The sequence below is a fragment of the Sminthopsis crassicaudata genome, chromosome 1 (assembly GCF_048593235.1).
Source record: "Sminthopsis crassicaudata isolate SCR6 chromosome 1, ASM4859323v1, whole genome shotgun sequence".
Taxonomy (NCBI): domain Eukaryota; kingdom Metazoa; phylum Chordata; class Mammalia; order Dasyuromorphia; family Dasyuridae; genus Sminthopsis; species Sminthopsis crassicaudata.
Genome location: NC_133617.1, coordinates 747,675,159 through 747,696,010, shown reverse-complemented (window position 1 = coordinate 747,696,010; position 20,852 = coordinate 747,675,159). Strand labels below are relative to the sequence as shown.

The window sequence follows — 20,852 nt, the reverse complement described above, 5'->3', positions numbered from 1 at the left end:
TTCTGAAGGGGAGAATAAAGAGCAACATGTGATAGAGATTTCAGATTGATTTCAAGGAGAAAATAAGGTCCTGACAAAGAAATCTTTCTGCACAATAGTAAAATGAGCTGCTTTGAGAATTATTGTTATTCTTTCATTTGACATCTTCAAACTGAGGTTCTGTGGGTTCTTGTAACATATAATGTAGAAGAAATTCTTATATAGTTTGGACTTTTTGGTCTCAGTAGTCCCTTTGAACTTTAAGATCCGATCAAACAGTGGACACTTATTAACACTTACTCTATGCCATCCATGGGACTGGGTGCCAGAGATGATAAGCCAGCCACAAATGAAAGTCCCTGCCCTTAAAAGCTCACATTATATCAACATTTTGTGATATGTGATTCCATGTGAAATAAACAGACCTTTCAAGTCTCCTGACATCAATCCTTATGGACCTTGGACAAGTTGGCTTGCATCTCTTTGCAAATCATCATTTCCACTGAAAAAATCAATTTTATACCTGTCCCAACAGCAGGAGAATCTTATTATCTATTTTGAAGTTGGAGTGCTTTCTTTTTTGGATGACGATGGAGGAAAATGACTGGCTTTGGATTAGTAGGTGGGTTGCCTTTAATTTCCCTTTTTGCAAAAGCCTGTGTGTGTGTGTGTGTGTGTGTGTGTGTGTGTGTATTAGTGTATACATATATATGTATGTATTTAGAGGTGTGCAATTTTTAATATGAAAATGAATTTTTAAAGGAAGCTAAATATCACAGATTTAAAGAATCTTTTACCGTGTTTCATATCTTTCGTATCTTTTCATATCATAGCTTTATTTCATATCTTTCTATTTTTGCTCCTGCCTTGAAACCTATCTCTTTCCAGAAAACACTGTAACTTTGGTTACTCTTTCAGAAACTGGGTGCTCCTTCTCTCAGGTTTCCGGACCACTGAGCCATGAGGAAGTAGATGGATGCTCCTTGCTTCTTCTGGTCATTTCCAGACCCACTCTTTGCAAATATCTCTTAGCACTGAGCTTCATTCCCTCCTGCCTGCCTGCCTTTGCCTATAGGATAAAACACAAACTCATCCTTTCAATTACAGTCCTCTGCAATCTATCTCTCACCTACTTTTCTAGTCTTATTTCTTTTTTTTTCCTTCAAGAACCCTACAATGTGACCATCTAGTTATTCCTTAACTCAATAATCTCTCACATCCAAGTAAAGCCCAGATTCACGGTGTAGACCAGACACCAGGGATTCAGGGACTTAATCAAAGAGTTATTTAGATTAAACATATCATATGAAAGGAAAGTGTTTTGACTTCTGATTCTGAAGCCCCATATCTAAATTCAAGCTGATGCTTCCTCCCAATGGTCTCTGGGCAAATGATTTCTTTTCTTTGTGTCCCCTTATTATAAAATCCAGGAGTCAGATGCCATGGACGTTAAATTCCCTTCTAGTCCTAAGTAAAGTCAGCCTGTGCCCAGGACTTTGGTAGCAAGAAAGATCTGGCTAAAAATACATTAAAAAAGTGATTAGCATTTATATAGTGTTTTAAAGTATGCAAAGTACTTTGTACATATTATTGCATTTAATTCTCATGACAGCACTATGAGATAGGTGCTAATAATAACTATAATAATCATAGGAAACATTTATCTAGAACTTGAAAGTTTTCAAAATGATTTACATATTTTAACTCATTTGATCCTCACAACAATTCTGGGAGGTAGGAGGTGGATGCTATTATTAGTGCCATTTTGCAGTTGAGGAAACTGAGGCACGAAAAGGTTGTCCAAGATCAGTTATCATGTAAGTAACTAATTCAACCTCTGGTATTTCTGATTCCAAAGTCTCCATTTTTTTCCATTGGGTTGCTTGTTTATTATGATCTTCATTTTTCAAATGAAGAAACTGAGGCTGAGAAAAGTTAAGTGACATGCTCAGAGTCCCAGTTAGCAAGACTTTGAGATAGAATCCTCACATAAGCCTTGCTGACTCCACATTTGGTGCTGTATCCTCACGGTTGTCTTGTAGGACAGGGGACAATAAGGACTGAAGTGTGATTCCCATGATGTGATAGGTAGGTTCATGTGAATGAAACTAGAATAATTACCCAGGAATACTGATATCATTCTTCAGAACAAATTTTATTGGACTCCATTTTCACTTCTGTTATTAAATTTCCAAACTAGACTATGGGTTTTAGATAGTCTTGGGGAAAATGATGGGTCCCCGTGAATTGTATTCATTAAGACTCTCCACATCTCTCCACTTTCCATTTGTGTCCTGGTTTCCACGTATTAGCTCTTCCATCTCTTTTAAAGTTACTCTTGCTTCTCAATAGAGATAAAATGGCCACATAGTCAAACAGAAATACAGCTGCCCTTAGGCTTTTGAAGTACAGGCTTGTCACAGACAAATGTTCCATTTCTTCAGTCGTGAAATCAGGACCGTTTAATTTGACTGGGTTGTCTGCAGTGAGTTGAACACTGCCTCTCTTTCATGAATTTGTTTCCATCTAGTTCCACTGGATAAAAAAAAATGTTTAGAAAACTACAAGCTGCTTCTACTATCCAGCATTTAATTAGCATATCCTTTGGACCTGCCCCTCTATGGGTGTTGGGGAAGGAGACAAAAGCTGATATTCTATTGGAGGCAATATATGTCTATTTAAACATTTAGAGAAAACTATGAAATAAATGGAGAGCTATTAAAAGTTGGAAGGGCAGGAAAAGTTTTCTTTGTATGGTTTTAAAAATCCTTCATCTGGCTCTCACATCTCTACATTAATTCCCCTTATCCATATTTCTGTCCAGCCAAATGGACTTTCTGGCTGTCTACTGTGCCTGATCTTCTGTGTTTTTGGATAGCTTATCACAATGACCTCCTCAGTCTATCTCTTGAAGCCCTGAGGCTCCTTCAATGCTTGGCTTATGGGCTATCTCTTATAGGAAGGCTATTAACCAAGTCCCCTAGTTATACATACCCTCCTTGTAGAAATATCTGTATTTGAATTTAGGCATACTTATTTCCCCCCAAAAATGCTGTCAAGTTGAGGGTTTTTGTTGTTATTTAGTTATTTCCGCTATGTCCAAATTTTCATGGCTCTTTTTAGGATTTTCTTGACAAAAATACTAACTAGACTATTTTGCCATTTCCTTCTCCAGCTCATTTATAGATAAAGAAACTGAGGCAAAATGACTTGGCCAGGGTTACAGAGCTGTTAAGTGAGCCCATATTTGAATTGAGATTTTCTTGACTCCAGGGCCAGTGCTTTATCCATAGCAGCATTTAGTTGCTCTCAACTATAGGAGTTGAAAGTATTTTTACTTTTGTCTTTGTATCTTCAAGCCTTGGCAAAGTGTCTGACCCTTAGCAGGGATGCTTGTAGATTGAGTGGTTCAGTTTGCTTCAGGCCATTCAAGTCTCATGCTTTTCTGAATCCTTCATAATCATTATTTCTTCTGATGCAATAATATTCCATTACTAAAATTTGTTTAGTCATTCTCTCTTTACTTTGCAGCTTCAGAATAATGATACTGTGCCCTTTAGAGGACCTTTTTCCATCTCATATCTCCTTGGGGTATGTTAGCAGTGGAGGGATCTTGGGGAGAACCAACATTGTTAAAAGGGCATGTTTTTTAACCCTCCTCCCCCAGAGATGGCTACTATGGGACACAAATAGGCATTTGGATGTGTGTGTGTGTGTGTGTGTGTGTGTGTGTGTGTGTGTGTGTGTATCAGTTCTATGTAGTGTGTGTGTATATATAATATATATTTTTAAATACTTTAAATATGTATATATATACACATATTTAAATATATATTTTATATACAAATATATATTTAATTATATATATATATATATAATTAAATATATATATATATTCCCCCCCCCCCTGAGGCTGGGGTTAAGTGACTTGACCAGGGCCACACAGCTAGGAATTGTCTGAGACCAGATTTGAACTCTGGTCCTTCTGAATTCAAGGCTGGTGCTCTATCTACTGCGCCACCTACCTGCCCCTATAAATATATATATATATATATATATATATATATATATATATATATGTATATATATATATATATATATATATATATATATATATATATATATATAAATACTTCTATTTATCAGTTCTAATTTCAACTAGTTATTGAATCTATGATGTCGGGAAAGCATGGTTCCTGGGATCATTTGACCTTTTTCTTCACATGGTCTGAGCTCACGGAAAAGCTGTTATTATGCCCTTAAGTCACTTTATCTAACTGGTTCTTAGTTTCTTGATCTGCAAAATGAGGTATTTAGACTAGATACCTCTACAAGGTATCATCAACTCTAAAGCTAGGAGCCTTTGAATCTTTGTCTCAATGGCCTTTGCCCTCTTCTATCTGGTGGAAAACAATACCAATAATGACATGTGCCAGTATAAGTTTAAATGCAATCATTTCCTTTCCTTATCTTCCCCTTGGTAGAAAGCCTTTGGTATCATTTCCTCTATGTATATTGCATGGAAACTTATTGGATTCTTATCCACACAATTCATTTTTCTTGTTTGTTTATATCTGCTGAAGAGATCAGTTATTCAGAAATTTATCTAAAGAGGCAAGAGTGCATGGAGTAGAAGAATTGATATCCAAAGACCTGGGTTCAAATCCAATTTTGTCTCTTGCTGTATAGCCTTGGCCAGATGCTGTGAGTCTCCATAGCTTCTTTTATAAGAGTAATAATGTTTTAGCTCACAGGTCAGAACCCAGAATTTAAGAATTACGAAGGATGTTGGGAGCATGTAAATCATGTAGCTTGACCTGGAGGGGAAAGGAATTCCCCTACTAAAGCTCACTGACAAGAGGCCATCCAGGCAGATTGTTAGGAGCTTTATAAAATCTGCTTTCCCGGTTTAAAGCATCCCATAATTACCATCTATTTGGGTTGTTTTTATTATTATTATTGGTGCTGCTGCTTAAACACATAAGAGCTGATCAAATGCATATAAATCCAGAAATGACAACCCTTTATCTTGGTTGTGAGCTGCTCAAAATGGGAATGAAGATTTCTTTATATCAGAACCATTTCTACTGATGAAGTAAATGGTTGACATTAATGAGAGGAAAAAAAATCTATGGGCATCAACCATCCTTTTCTCCCACCTCAAAGCTCTTTTGTCGATGAGGTCCACTTCCATTGACTTTTCTGTTCCAGTGCTTGGTTTTTAATTAAAAGCTCTTTTCACAGTCCCTGGAATCTCAACTCTAGGTTCCACGAGGGGTCTCCATCAACTTCTTTGCTCCCTCATTAAAAGAGCAGGACATGACTAATAGGAACAACAGAGAAGCGTCGTTTCCCTGCACTTGCTTTTTACAATGCTGCTTCACATTATAATTACACAGTTAAGGAATTTAAATTGATTTTTAGTGCCTTGTCTGATAAATGGCATAGCTGATCCTCAGGGAGCAATAACCAAGTTTGCTTTAAAAACATTCTCTATTTGGACTCTGATAAGGCTATTTGTCCATGGAATAGGCATTTTTGGGCTTTGCCATTTTTTTCTGGCCATAAATCTCAGATTCCAAGTTGAGTATTATTTGCTCTCTCACATAATGACCCCCTAGAGTGAAAAATTTCAATTCTTGAAATTATCCAACAGTAGGAAATAGTGTTTTTATGTCTGATTGTAGTTAAGTAAAAGTGTCTAGTATTCCTTAAACCAATCTTTTAATCACATATAGGAATATGGCAACATGTTTGATTGGGATTTGTTATAGGAAGATGTTTATAAACCAGAAGTGACCTCAGAGGCCATCAGATCAATCTTTCTCTTTTTAAAGATGAGGAAACCGAGGTTCGTGGAATGACATGCCCACGTTCACACAGCTAATAAGTAGCTATGATAGAATTTGAACCCAAGTTCAATACTCTAAGCATTATATCATACTGCCTCTCTGTGATGATTTCTGTGAAACTTTCAGTATGGGAACCCCATGTTCTAAGATAGAATGTGTTCTAGTCATGACTTAGAAGACAAAGGGAGATGCTTGAACAACAACAAACTTTTTTGTTTTTATTTTGAAACAATACATCTTTGGTTGGCTAACAAAACTAAACAAGTTGATGGATGCTCATAAATTATAGTTCTGGGTAAGACTTGACACAAACATGATTTCAAAACTTGGATAGATTTTTTCTGGGGGCCTTTTTGAAAGGTAGGAGATACTGGGGACTATATTTTGATTTTTTTTACTTATTATAGCTTTTTATTTACCAGATATATGTATGGGTAATTTTAGAGCACTGACAATTGCCAAATCTTTTGTTCCAATTTTTCCCCTCCTTCCCCCCACTCCCTCCCCCTAATGACAGGTTGACCAATACATATTAAATATGTTAAAGTATAAGTTAAATACAATATATGTATACATATTTTGTTGTATAAAAAGAATCAGACTTTGAAATAGTGTACAATTAGCCTGTGAAGGAAATCAAAAATTCAGGCGGACAAAAATAGAGGGATTGGGAATTCTACGTAGTGGTTCACAGTCATTTCCCAGTGTTCTTTCGGTGGGTGTAGCTAGTTCAGTTCATTACTGCTCTATTGGAACTGATCTGCTCATCTCACTGTTGAAGATGACCACGTCCGTCAGAATTGATCATCATACAGTATTGTTGGTGAAGTATATAATGATCTCCTGGTCCTGCTCATTTCACTCAGCATCAGCTCATGTCAGTCTCTCCAGGCCTCTCTGAAATCATCCTGTTGGTCATTTCTTACTAAACAATAATATTCCATAACATTCATATATCATAATTCATTCAGCCATTCTCCAATGGATGGGCATCCACTCAGTTTCCAGTTTCTGGCCACTGCAAAGAGGGCTGCCACAAAAATTTTTGCACATACGTGTCTCTTTCCCTTCTTTAAAATCTCTTTGGGTATATTTTCATTTAAGTGATTTACTCATGGTGAGTTTAGTAAGCTTTGGAAGCAGTATTTGAACTTGAATGTTCATGTCTCTAACTTAGTCCCTACCTACTACCACACATAATTTTTGCATTATATATTTAAGATAGAAAAAGAAAGATACAAGAGTAAATCATACATATTTATGCTCTAAAGTAACAAAAAACATAGTTTAGCATTGTATTTAGAAATTGTTAACGTTGATAGTACCGAGGAAAGAAGACCATTTTTTAGTTCATTTTTCAATGTGATGCAAGGCTATATTGTCTATTTGTCATCGTTTTTCTGCTCTGCACTAAAGCCAGAATGGGTGGAAGCGGAGGTGGGAATGGGGGGGTGCTTCTTCTCTAAATCTTTTAGTAAGACCCAGTGTGACTCCTGTCAGCATCAAGGAGCATAATCTGATTGAAAGCAGGGCTGATTCTCTGATGAGCATCTTCTCTGAAATAGCCCTGTGTCTAAGTGTTTACAGCCTGCAGGCAAGAAAACTCTTGTTTAGAGTGTCAAGATGAGTATTCATCACAAATTCAAATTCCTTTACATTTTTCATGTGCCTGGAGAAAAGAAATCTTTGTAGAAATGAGAAAAGTTGGAAAGGTGACCCAGTTATTAAAACAAAAGCAAAATCATGAGGTCATACACTCAAGTATCAGTGGATATAAAAGTTGGCTGCTGATAGTGAGAAAGAAGAGAAAGCATTGGAATGGGAATCAAAGGTTCCTAGACATGGAGAAAGAAGGTTAGAGAGCTCTATTTTATAGCGGAAAAATCAAGAGATCTAGAAAGTTAAAGGAACATGTCTAAGGCCAAATTGGAATGAATGGAGGAATCCGAAGTGGAATCCAGGTCCTCAGCCTCCAAATTGAGCACTTTTTCCTTTCCCGTTATGGACTCTTAGATTTACACCTTGAAAGGATCTTGGAAGTCATCTAATTATCTTCTTTTGCTATGGTTCAGAAAGTTGAAGGGACTTGCCTAAGAGCACTCAGTCTGCTGACTCTGAATCCCAAGCTCCTGCCATGATCTAAAGGAATTTCATTTGCATTTCAGCTTTGCTATTTATCACTTAGTTGACTTTGAGCAAATCAGGTAAAATTTCTGAGCCTCAGTTTCCTTATTTGTAAAAGGATAGTATTAAACCAGCTGACTTCTAAAGTCTTTGCGAGTCTTAAAACTATTGTCTTAAATATTAGGCATTAGCATCCAACTTTCCCTAAGTTTACTTATAGAATGACGGATCTTGGAAGGGATTTGATCTCAGAGCATCCAACTCTTTTGCTTTAGGGGTGAGTAGAGGCTAACTATTTTGCTAGAGGTCACACAGATAATAACCATCAGAAGCCAGATTTGGGCTCCTATTCTCTCACTGTATGGTCCTTTTCTAGCTCATCCACTTGTTTCCTCTCCTACTTTGGAAATTGGTGGGAGTTAAAAGTTCACCTTGGCTTGTTGTGATAAGTTTGTGGAGAGCTAATATTTATAGTGAGAATTAGACTGGAATAACAGCCTCTTTGCTCCCTGAGAACATGATCTCAATCGTTCTTAGAGAACTGAAATTTTGACTCCTTGGTTGCTCATCTGGTACTCCTCCAGTGCCTCATAAGTTGTGTAGGATCTTGTGAACTTAACCTTTTAACTTACTATCTTCGGAGCAATCAGTGTCATGTCAGGAAAGAAGAGATAACAGGATCCCCTTCTGGAAATCACAGTTGACAAGACCCATTGCATCAACTCATGCTATCTGCTTAAAAGATTGCCTCAGAGGAAAAATAGCATATTAGAAAAAGTCTGTCTATGAAGTCAAAGAACCTGGCTTCAAACCTTGGCTCAATAACTTGTAGATTTAAATAAAGCAATTTACTTTCCTGTGTTTTTAAGATAAAATTTATTACTTAACACAATTCAACATATTCAACACAAAATGTTTACATTAAAAATAAGCCTAAAATTGAGAGTTGGTTAAAATTCCTTTTTAGGTCCTTTAGGACCTGGAAGTGAAATGGTTTATATCTGGGCTCTCTGCATTGAATTACCAAAAGAAAAGGAAGGACTTTGAATGAAGGAAGGGAAGGATAGAGATGTCCTCCTTAATCCACTCTTTTTCCTATTTGTACACATTTGTATGTGTTGTCTGATGGATAGATTGGGCAGAGGGCAGGTATCTGGAGACAGTTTTAGAGTAGCGGACAAGCCATGAACATTCTAGCCACAGAATCTTTAATTACAGCATTTTCTTAACTTGAGATGCTTTTACATTTTCTATGAATTTATCTGAATTCTACTGATCCTTCCTTGACATTTTTAGGTCCTAGTAATCCAATACTTTTTTTGGACTCGGAGCAGAGGAAAAAGATCATGATGATTGTCTCAGGGAATTTAGAAGATTCTCATATGAAAGACAGAGTAAACCCTGTCTTCTGTGGACTAAAAATGGACAATGACTAGAGCTGCCAAAGCAGCAGATTTAGATAGATCTCAATAAAAGGAGGGACTCTTCTCAATAATTGGCACATTTCCAAAGTATCATGGAGTTCCTCCTAGGATGATAGGTGCTTCCTCCTTGGGGACTTTAAAGGATGGATGGCTACTGGTTGGCCTTTTGGGAGGGGGAAGACCAAGTTGGATCCCTTCAACCTCTGACACTGTGATTTCTTTTCTTTTCTTGCCTTTTGATACTCATCACAGATCACTAATAATGCATTTTTTAAAGTTGTGTGTTCTATATCCCCATTGAATCCAATCTACCAAGCATTGCTGAGTGCTAAGTACATTTCTGGGTAATGGAGAAATAAAGGCAAATGTAAAGGAGTCCCTGTCCAAAGAAACTTACATAATACTAGGGGGAAATAACAGGTAAAAGATAAGAATATATAACATAAGTTCAAGAGAAAGCATTAAGAATAAAAGTGAACATCACTTCAAAGTTTGCAAAGCACCTGACTTTGATCCTTACAACAAACTTCTCTGATAGGTACTATCATTCTCATTTTATATAGAGGGAAAGTAAGGCTGAGAGATTAAGTGACTTGCCCATGATCACACCCGGTGACTCCAAGATGGACTCTTTAGTTGTCTCCCATGAATGAGAAGTCAGGAAAAGGCCCCCAGCAGAGGTGGTGTAGGAGTCCCGTATACAATGTCCCAAGGTGTCCATTTCCCTCCTTCAGCTGGGGATGTACTACTTGCATAGGTTAGTGCCCTGATTTGGTGAAAAAGCAGGTGGTAGCCAGGCCATGAGGGTATTACTCCTGGACAAACCCAGAGTCACTGAGGAGGAGGGACCATGTGTTAATGCAATCACAGATTACCACAAGGTGGAACTCAGGGATTCTCTAATTTAGGCCATTGAATGGTCTTTATAAATAGCTCAGGTGCAATGCAGTGCTCCCCAGAGCCAGGTCCTGCACCTGAGCCTGACTGAGTGGGTTCAGCATTTAGGTTTAATGATTTTTTCCTACTAAGGAGAAGAAGCAGGATTCAAATCCAGGTCTTTTGTTCCTCAGTTCAGTGGAAATACAGAAATCTCTGTTAATAGCCATCGTGGCCAGAGGAAGGATAATTGCTACCTGATGGGAGAACAAAACCTCTGCTTTCCTTTGATTCAGAGAACTCTCTGACAGCTCCTTTCATTGGATGGTCATAGAAAGAGACTAGAGGTTGTTTATTTTGCTCCCTTTAATGATCTGCAATAGAATGTTGGCTTGAAAGAAAATGAAGCTTATCTCTCCATAATGAATAATCCTAAGGGTCAGAGCTCTCCTTCTCTTTGCAAGGGAACCACACATCTGGGACCTCACATTTCTAAGGGGGAGTTTAGGCTGAATTGTGCCTCCCATCAAGGCATTTCAAGTATAATCTCTGGCTGAAAACGTGTGTGTGTGTGTGTGTGTGTGTGTGTGTGTGTGTGTGTGTGTGTGTGTAATTCCTTTTTTCCCTTTCATGAATGGAGCATAGGAAAATAAGGTTTTTGGATCTTCTCCAGCCTTTTCCCCAAGCAGAAGCATCTTTCTTATTCAGGGCCCCATGAAGTGTCTGTGGCCTTGGACCTATTTGACTTCTACTTGTCTTTGTCTACTCATTGGCTCCCCAGGTGTATCAGAGAATCATTGACTTTAGAACTAGAAGGGATCTTTGAGCTCATGTTTATGACTCTAGAAAAATCACTGTCTCCTCATCTACAAAAGTAGGACTTGAACTGGATGCCCTTTCATGTCCAGCCACTTTATAATCTATGATTTAGTGATTTAATCCAAATCTTTTATTGTATAGATGAGGAAAAAGTCTGAAGAGGCTAGATGGCTTGTTGAAGAATCTATTGGTAGGTGACAGAGCTGGGGCATAAGCCTGGACTTTTAGTTCCAGTTCTAATCCTTTCTCTTTTGTTCTAATGTAAACTCTAAGAAGTAATGACCATCTCATCTATTTTTGTATCTCTTACTGTTTCGAACACATATTTTATGCTTAATTTTAATTTTCAGTGCTTAATAGTTATTAGTTGAAAGAATGAATGATTAGAGCAAATTAATGAGTGACTAAATGATTTCTGGGCAACCAGATGGCCCAGTAGATAGAGCACTGGGATGGGAATCAGGAACATTTGTCTTTTTGAGTTTAAATCCGGCCTCAGATACTTTCTAGGTGTGTGACTCCCGGCAAGTCACTTATCCCCTTGTGTCTCAGTTTCCTTATCTATAAAATAAGCTGGAGAAGGAAATGGCAAACTTTTCTTGTATCTCTTCCAAGAAAACTCCAAATGGGGTCATGAAGAGTAGAATATCATTTGTTGACCTAAACAAAACAACAACAAAATTACGATAACGACAACTAGTACTACTTCTTAGAATAATTTAAAACAACAACTGCATAACAGTGACTGAAAATGATTTTTAAAATTTAATTTTTCAATCAACAATCATTTATTTTATCTCTCTCCAATATCCTCTCCTCCAACCTCTGATCAGCCACAGTTGGACACACTGTAATTTGACTCTAATATAAATGATGTGATTTTGGACCTCTTCAAGTACAAAGAACAACAACTTCCTTGAACAACTAAAAAAAAAAAAAAAAAGATATCCTAATGAGAAATATGTATTGTCAAGTAAAGCAAACCCCCATATTAGCCATATCTAAAAATGTGTTTCTGGTTTTGCATGTTGAATTTATCACCTTTCTGACAGGAGAAACGCAGCAAGCTTTGCATAGAGTATGATTGGAAAAATGAATGAATGAGTAAATGAATGAGTAAGTACATACTAAAATAAATGAATGTAGTGAATGAATGTATGAGTGAATGAGTGAATGAGTGAATGAATGTGAGCTCTGGAAAATGCTTCCACTCCTTCAGGGCTCATTCTTTAATGAGCCCCAATGATAAATTCTGTCTACTCCAGGCATATTGTAGCTTTGTAGTCTCACAGTTCTAACCCCCACAAAGCAATTTTCTTAATACTGGCCTGTCAAATTCAGCTTTGTTTTATGGTACAGAAGTAAAGTTAAAGATTGCCAAGGCTACAAAAGTAAATATGTGAAAAAGAGAATGATTTCCCTTTGCCTCAGACTTACACATGGGCCTAGAATCCCCAAAAAGGGACCCTTCCCTGAGTTATTGGAATTCCAATTAAATCTTATTGACCCAGAAAAGATTCTTCTTAAGTAATTCCAGAGTGTACCTCTTCATGGTAAGAGCTATTTTAATAAAGGTGAGTTTGAAGCAGGAGCATGAATGTATTAATCACTCAAGTGGCTGCCTTTGGTTCCCTGCCACATTCTCTGAGGAAGCTTTACTCCAGAGGATTCTCAAAGGATAATGGGATTTAAAACAAAAAAGGGTCTTTAAGGATTATCTACTACAATTGAAATTATTTAATTATTCAGATAAGGATAAGGAAACTGAGGCTTGGGGAGCTCCTAGGGCCTTTCCAAGGTAAGTAATAAGAGTGTTGGGATTTCAAATCCAAGCTCTTAGAATCCTAATAATAATAATTACAAAAACTAAATTAATAATAATTACAAAAACTAAATTATTAATAATTTAAATTCAAATTGCCCTTTGAAGTTGGCAAGGAGTTTTAAGTATCTCATTTAGGTCTTGAAATCACTCTGTGAAGTTAGTCCTATGGTTATTTTTATCTTCATTTTATTTGTTTTGAGATCAATTGTGTCTCACTCTTCATAATCCCATTTAGGGTTTTCTTGGCAAAGATACTGGAATGGTTTGCTGTTTCCTTCTCCAGCTCAATTTACAGATGAGGAAACTGAGACAAATGGGGTTAAGTGATTTGCCCAGGGTCAGACAGAGAAAGAGAGAAAAGGACTGATCTTGAATGATTATTTTAGTCCTTGAAAGGCAGTGTGGTGTAGCACACAGAGTGTTGGAGCTAGAAGAAGAAATATCTGGGTTCAGATCTTAGTGATTCCCCTATAAAATGTTGGATTGAATCCAGTGATCTCTGAGGCACCTTTCAGCTCTTGATCAATGATCCTAAGCAATTTTGTCTGCAGGGAAATTCTCTCTTTGGAAAGTTGAGGGCAAGGGCAAGATGGCATCCTCTCCTACTTTTATAACTTGCAATTACAAGGAATGAAATTAAAACAAAATCAAACAAAGCACATGATGTCCTATCCCTGGGTCAACAGGAAGTTGTTCTGACTTGTTTTAGAACCTGTTTCAAACTAAAACTGAATGGATTCTCCAGTGGACCCCAAAGGCCAGTAGTGTATAGCTTGTGGACAAAATGGATTATTTTTTTATATTTTTATATATTTTTAATATTTTTAAATTTTATTTTATTTGAAAAAACAGAGTAAGAAAAAAAGAAAAAAAAAACAACAAAGAAGAAAAAAATAAACAAATCAAAGCAAAACAAAAGAAAACATTGCAGGTACTCAGCAGAATATCAGGGAGGATTCAAAATATATAACAACAAATTACCAGATCAAGAAAGCATATATATTAGTTGAATAAATTATCTTCATGAATGTTCATTTTTTGTTTACTTCCTTGTAAATTGTTCTTTTGTTCCCTGCTGCACACCTTATTTACTTTGTTCTTTTCCCCCCTTTTATCTCCCACATCCCTAAAAAAGCTATAGAAGGGAAAGATGTATTTATGTGTACATATGTAAATATATACATCCATGTACATGCTCACACATATACACCCCACATACACACACACATCTTTCCCATCCCTACTGCCTCTTTAATTGAATTTTGCTCCATAACTTACCTTGCTATTACTAAATCTCCTCCTACCCAAAATCTTTCCCTTATCTTCTCTCATCCTTTGCTTCTCCATCTGCCCATCCCTTCCTGGCTTATTTCTTCATAAATTTTAAAGAGTGCTATACCCTTCATGTTGCAAATGTAATATTGCTTATTGAACCCATTCCTGATATGAGTTTTAGAACTACGAGTTCTCCTCCCCCCACAATGTCTCTGTGTCTATTCTTCCTCTGCACCTCATTTATATAATATGATCTGCCAATCTGTCCTCTGAGCTGTCTTATTGTCGATGTGGAATCTCAAACATCATAGTATACATATATAAAAAATAATTAATTTGTCAATGTTCAAACAGTCCGTCCATGTGAAGTTCTTTAAAATTGATCTTTCATATTGGCTTTTATATGTTAAAGTTTCTATTAAGTTTGGTTTTGGTTGATAGAAAGTCCAGAAAATCTGCAAGTTTGTTGAATGTCCATTTTTCTCATTCAAAATTATAGATAATTTTTCTGAATATGATATTTTTGGCCACAGGCCTAGCTCTTTTGATTTTCAGAAGATATGATTCCAAGACCTGTGGTCTTTTATTGTAGTTACTGGTAAGTCTTATACAATTCTAATTGTGGTTCTAGCATATTTGAATAGTTGTTTTCTTGTTTCTTGTAAAATTTTCTCTTTGATCTGGGATTTTTGAAATTTGACAATAATATGTGTTTCCACAAAAGGTCTCTTTGAGTTAGTGATTGGTGGATTTTTTCCCCTCATGTTCTGCACTCCAGGACAATTTTCTTGGATTATTTCCTGCATTATTGTGTCAAGATTCTCTTTTTGGTCAGAACTTTCTGGCAGTCCAATTATTCTTATGTTTTTTCTTCTTGATCTGTTCTCCAGATCTGTCATTTTTTTCTTATGTTTCACATTCTTTTCTTTTTTTCTCACTCTTTATAATCTGTTTTGGTATTTTTGGCTTCTCATAGCTTTATTGGCTTCCCCTTGCCTGCTTCAAATTTTCAAAAAAAAAATATTTTCATCTTTGAGATTCTGTACCTCCTTTCTAGTTGGTTAACTGTTTTTCCAATACTCTTTTTATTTTTCTTGGATGGTTTTTATTTTTCTTTTTAGTTTTTTTCTCTCATTTGATTTTTAAATTCTTTTTTGACTTCTATAAATTGCCTTTGGACAGAAAGTCATTCACATTATCCTTTGGGCCAGAAGCTTTTTTTTTTTTTTTTTTTTTTTTTTAACTAAAGTGTCCTCCTCTGAAGATGAAGAAGATGAACCCTGGTCTTCCTTGTTCCCATAGTATGTTTCAGTGGTTGGGTTAACTCATTTTTTTTAGTGTAAGCACCTCTAATCATGGATTTTTAAATTCTTTTTTGACTTCTTCTATAAATTCCCTTTGGAAAGAAAGTCATTCACATTATCCTTTGGGCCAGAAGCTTTGTTTTTTTTTAACTAAAGTGTCCTCCTCTGAAGATGAAGAAGATGAACCCTGGTCTTCCTTGTTCCCATAGTATGTTTCAGTGGTTGGGTTAACTCATTTTTTTTTTTAGTGTAAGCACCTCTAATCATGGTGCCTCTAGCTTCCCTTCAGCTTTCCACTCTGATCAGGAACCCCAAAACAGAAGCTCTCCTCTGTTGCAAGTGCCCACAACCAGCAGTATCCTGCTTATAAAAGGCTTCATAAAATTCCATCAAAAAATCTTGGATCCATCCCTTTCAGAGTTAGTTTTAGCCTGGGAAGGAGCTTTAAAGATAATTTTATCTAAGCCTGAAACAAATATACAGAAAGATTGTTCAATTCAATTGTTCATTGTTCATTCAAGGTAATCAGTACAACTCAGGAGTGATAGAATTCAAGCCCAGCTCTCTTGGCTCTACATTTTCACTCTGCAATATGTAATTTTTAGGGCAAACCAATAATAAAGTAATTTTTTGGTAAAATAAATGGAACCTACATGTTCATGTTTTTCACCTGGAATGAGAACTCCATCATCTTACTTTTCAGAGACACACATTGTTGCCTAGATTTCCAGACAACCAAATTATTTGCCATGCCACAGTTTCTAACCGTTATTATTTTTGTTATTCCAGCGTCTTGTGGAAGCTGCAGAAGAGGCTCACCTGAAACATGAATTTGATGCTGATTTACAGGTAATTGCCAACATTTGGACTTGATGTTTTTTTTACTGGTCCTCTATTATCATTAGTGGAATTTCATGCAGCAGGTGATGGATATGAAAGGTTGTAATGAATGCTGCCATAAATGGAGTTAATGTTTTTTTATTCTCTCTATCCCTGACATGTGATGGAATACCAGTTCCCATGATATTCTGTGGCAGTAAATTAAGCCCTTGAATAGTGTAATAATTCTTTCAATTGTCAATACTTGATAAACCTTTATTAAGCACCTACTATGTGCCAGTCACTGTGGTGTAGGGAGAAACAAATATGGAATAAAAGACAATCTCTTCCCTCAAGGAGTTTACAATCTAATGGGGAAGACAATATAAAAGTAATCTGAAGTTATATGTATGTATATGTATGAAGTATGTATGTATGTAGGAGGAGGCATGAAGCAAAACTCAAAGATGTCCCCCTGTAGTGCTTCTGGGTAAAAACAAGTTGTTTTGAACGGAGTTCCCTACTTCAATGTAAGTTTTAGCTTTACCATTCAGGACTTTGCTGCTGTGTTATGCTGACTATGTTCCTAGCAGAATGGAAGAATTAATAAACTTGAATTTCTTACTTCATAAAAAATAGAGGCTGTGGATTCTCACAAGATTAGCCTCATCTCTGGGCATTTGGAGGTCTCCTGGATAAATCTAGGGTCATTTAGATATGGTGAATGAAGCATAATCAATTGTACTCCTGGATTCACCCATCAAGACTGGCAAGGAACTGGCAGGAACTGGCAAGAGTTTAAGAACACATAGATCTAGATCTCATGTGAATGGGCTTGGGCCTGGTTCAAGTATGAGAAGTCTTGTATCAGCATTGGGCAGATGGTGACATGGTTTGATGACTGTCTGAATGATGAAATTTAACACATTTAGGAGAGTGGTGGCCAGGGAAGGGTATTTTGGTTTGAGAACTCACAGGTGGATAAGAGGAGTTATAAAAAACTTGCTTAGTATACATTTCCAGTAATAATCACAGGATTCAATTAAGCAATCAATTGATCACTTGATTCATGTGATTATAACTCTAGAGGAGGAATAGGATGGAAGGTTCCTGCTGGAACTCTGTCCTCCCAGAAATCAGGATAATCAAAAGTCTTTATTCTTGGTCTATTGCAGTGGCAGTCAGGGGATTAGATCTAGCAATCTCCACACCTCCTTCCTCTCTCTCCACCGCCAGGAGAATGATTCAATTTCCTCCTCCTACTCTACTCACTCATGTCACTTCCCCTTCTTTGTCTACACCCACTGATCCAGTCAGCACAGAATAGTTGGGGAGGGTCATCCTTCAAACATGTTAATAGAGAATTGTCCAATTGGCAATTAGTCTCACATGCTCCATTATCCAAGTGCATTTGCTCAATTCTGGCCCTTTACAGATTCCATTCAAGGAAGATAGAGAATGACTACAGTGGAGTGTGAAGCACAATTGGAGCTCCTGGGATCATAGCAGGTCATAGTATAAACTTCTTAGGACAGTTAGAGAAAGTTAGAATGAGCCAATGATAGCCAGAGGGCCTTCATTCATCAAGTAGACAATTAACAGGTACTGGTTAGAGACCTACTATCTGCTGGACCACTGAATTTAGTGGCCACAATCATAGAAGCATTTGCATTTGGCCTAGTTTAACTTTAGAAAGCACTTTCTCACATCCTGTCTGTACATACAGGTTGTGAGGTTGTAGAATGAGCCATTATTGGAAGCTCTGGTTTCATGTCCTGGGGAAGATTGAAAAATATGAAAATGACTGTTCATCTGGGATCAGCTGCTCCAGTCCTGGCTGGAGATCAGAAGATAAAAGGAATCTGCTCCTGCAGTCATTCTTTTCTATAAGAGAAGAAAAATGTGCTCTGAAAAGTGCAAAAAAAAAAAAAATGAAATGATGCGACCATTGTTTCTTGGCAAGCTATTTTAGCTTCTTTGAGAATTTGCTTTGTTCTTGCCTTTCATTATTGAAACTTTAAAATAAAACTTGGATGTGACTATAAAGAAAACTCGATGGTGGGAAAGGGACAACACCCCCCCATTTAAATCCTAGTCTACTCGCCTGCTCTCCAACAAGTCTAGAGCACACAGCCACTGAAAGGTTAGCTCTTGGAGTCTTACCCTGGATTCCAATGGTTATTTCATGAAAGGCAACAAGAAGTCACTCTTCTGTCCTCTCTATCCCCAAATCTCTAGTCTCTCAAGTTAAAATGAAAACACAAACTTATTTTTCCCTTAAAGTGAATCCTGACATCCCTTAGCCCTAACAGAACTCAGTTACAATCTTGGGGTCATAAGTCTACCTCTGTGAAGGATCCCAAAGCCATTAAGTCAAATACCTTCATTTTTAAGTTGATGAAACTAAAGTCATGTTGTTGAAGAGACTTTTTTAAGGTCCTGCAAGTACTGTCAGAGCTGAGATTTGAACCTACAGACATTGAATTTAGAGCTAGTGTTCTTTTCAGTGTGTTACACTGACTTCCCTGAGGCCCTGCTCTCCTGAAGCAGCCTGCTGTACCCTGGGGTTAGAATTGTGGCTTTACAGTAATTTGTACCCATCCTATTCCCATTCATGTTAAACTAAGTCAAAAGCTTATCAACTAGGTTTCCTCTCCAGAGTGTCACATCACAGACCCCCTAATGGTCAGAATGAAGGTCATAGGTTATACCCAACCTATTCATAGAACCAAGGGAGTCTGTTCCTTCAGTATAATCTCAATAACCATGGGGTTCTAGAGAGAGGTTATCTTGCAGTGGTCAGACCTACGGGGATTGGATCAGCACATAATGAGTGAAATGGTTTTGGGCCCTTCGTTGGAACCAACTATAGTGGCTCTTCATCAGTCATCACTGGATAATGACTTGCTTGACATATAGAACATCAATATAGTCCCTAGAGACACTGAACATGGGTTATTGCTGTTGATACAAATGATTTCAATAAAGACATTGGAATAGACCCAGGAAGCTGGAAGAAGCCAGCACATCTACTGCAAAAACTGCACCCTCTTTAAACGTCACATCCAATATGGAGGTCTTTGTTGCCATTGGGTTCTGGGTGCGATGATCACTCCTATGTGCCTACTGCCTGACCCTGGGAGGACTCTGGGAAGGCTAGGATGAGTAGAACTGTTCCATTAATGAGTCCTTGGCCCAAAATACCAACCAGAACTCCAACAACGGCTTATCCCCGGACACCCTGGCAAGTTTGAAACTCAACATGGATGATTATTGTTCAAGGTCATATAACTCATAAGTGTCAGAAGCAGAATTAGAGCTCAGATTGTCCTAATCACCTGCTTAACATTTTCTCTATCATACTACTCATATTCACCTGTATTCTTGCAACCTTTTCACCATAATGCAAATAGGTGCAAATAAAAATACCACAAAATACAAGAATACAAATCAATAAGCATTCATTAAGGGACTGAAGGAGGTTAAGCCCTAGCTATTAAAAAAAGGAAGCAGCCCCAGCCCTCAAATGGCTTGCCTTTTATTGGAGAAGACAACACAGATGATAAATATTAATATATAAAATAATGACAAGGTACTACTTGAGAGGAAGGCATCAGCAGCTGGATTTGCCATAGAAACTTTAATTCCATATCCCCCAATGAATCTTTTACCTAATAATATTCTTTAAAAAGTGGATCTTGGCATTTAGGGGCACTTTCTGTTTCTGGGAATGGAGCTCTTTGAAGTTGTGTTCAGTCAAAACATGTATAGAGAAAAAGAAGAGGAAATGGGGATCTTTGTGTACAGATGTGATTTTAAGAAAAGGAAAGAATACGAATCCATTTTCAAGAGTGTTGTGGACACGTAGTTCATTTTCTAGACCTCGGAGAAGACTGTTTTGGTGAAGAGTGGTTTTTAGCCAGATCGCGTGAAATGCTGGAGTCACCGTGGGTGGCAGCTCTGCTGTTTTGGAAGGAAATTCTGAGACAGTGGAGCTTAGATGCAACGGATGGATGCTCCGAATAGGCAGGTCAAAGCCAGAGGATGTCGGCAGCTTTGTCGGGACAGTGAGATCTTGGGCTCAGCCAGGCTTGGTTGTTTGTTACCGACATGGTCCATTAGAGCTAATCAATTGTTCCTCTTGGTTCCAGTGATCCCTTGGCAGCCTTTGCTGGCTGATCATTGTTTTCTATCAAAAATCTCATCACTTCATCTGCTCAATATGAAGTAATGAGCAGGATGATTTGGTGGTGACATTTAAGTGCAAGATGGGAGTGGGTGGGCTGGGTTAGGGAGGAATGGAACTGAGAATAGGTTTGCTTAAGGTATAAAGAACCAAAGCACTCAAGTTGTTGAGACCTTCTTGGTTTCTTTAAAGCTGTAAAAGCCTTTTGAGTACTCATTGGACAACCTCTTCTGCTTAAAAAAAAGCCAGAAACATCAGAAACGTGGCTAACAATGAGTGTTTTTTGTTCCTGAGGTAGTACACACTACAATTGGGGCAGTTTGCACAATGCATCTTTAAATCAACTTTTAAAGCTGGGAGAATGTGATC

The 20,852-nt window shown here is 37.4% G+C and overlaps 1 protein-coding gene across 3 annotated transcripts in view; it reads left to right on the top strand.

Moving 5' to 3' along the window:
* Nucleotides 1-20,852, top strand: part of CACNA2D3 (calcium voltage-gated channel auxiliary subunit alpha2delta 3) — a 1,031,774-nt gene that overhangs the window by 295,840 nt on the left and 715,082 nt on the right. For all 3 annotated transcript variants that reach the window (XM_074284452.1, XM_074284451.1, XM_074284453.1), the window contains exon 4: nucleotides 16,268-16,327. In XM_074284452.1, the coding sequence (XP_074140553.1) occupies nucleotides 16,268-16,327 (60 nt within the window). The remainder of the gene's footprint in view (nucleotides 1-16,267; nucleotides 16,328-20,852) is intronic.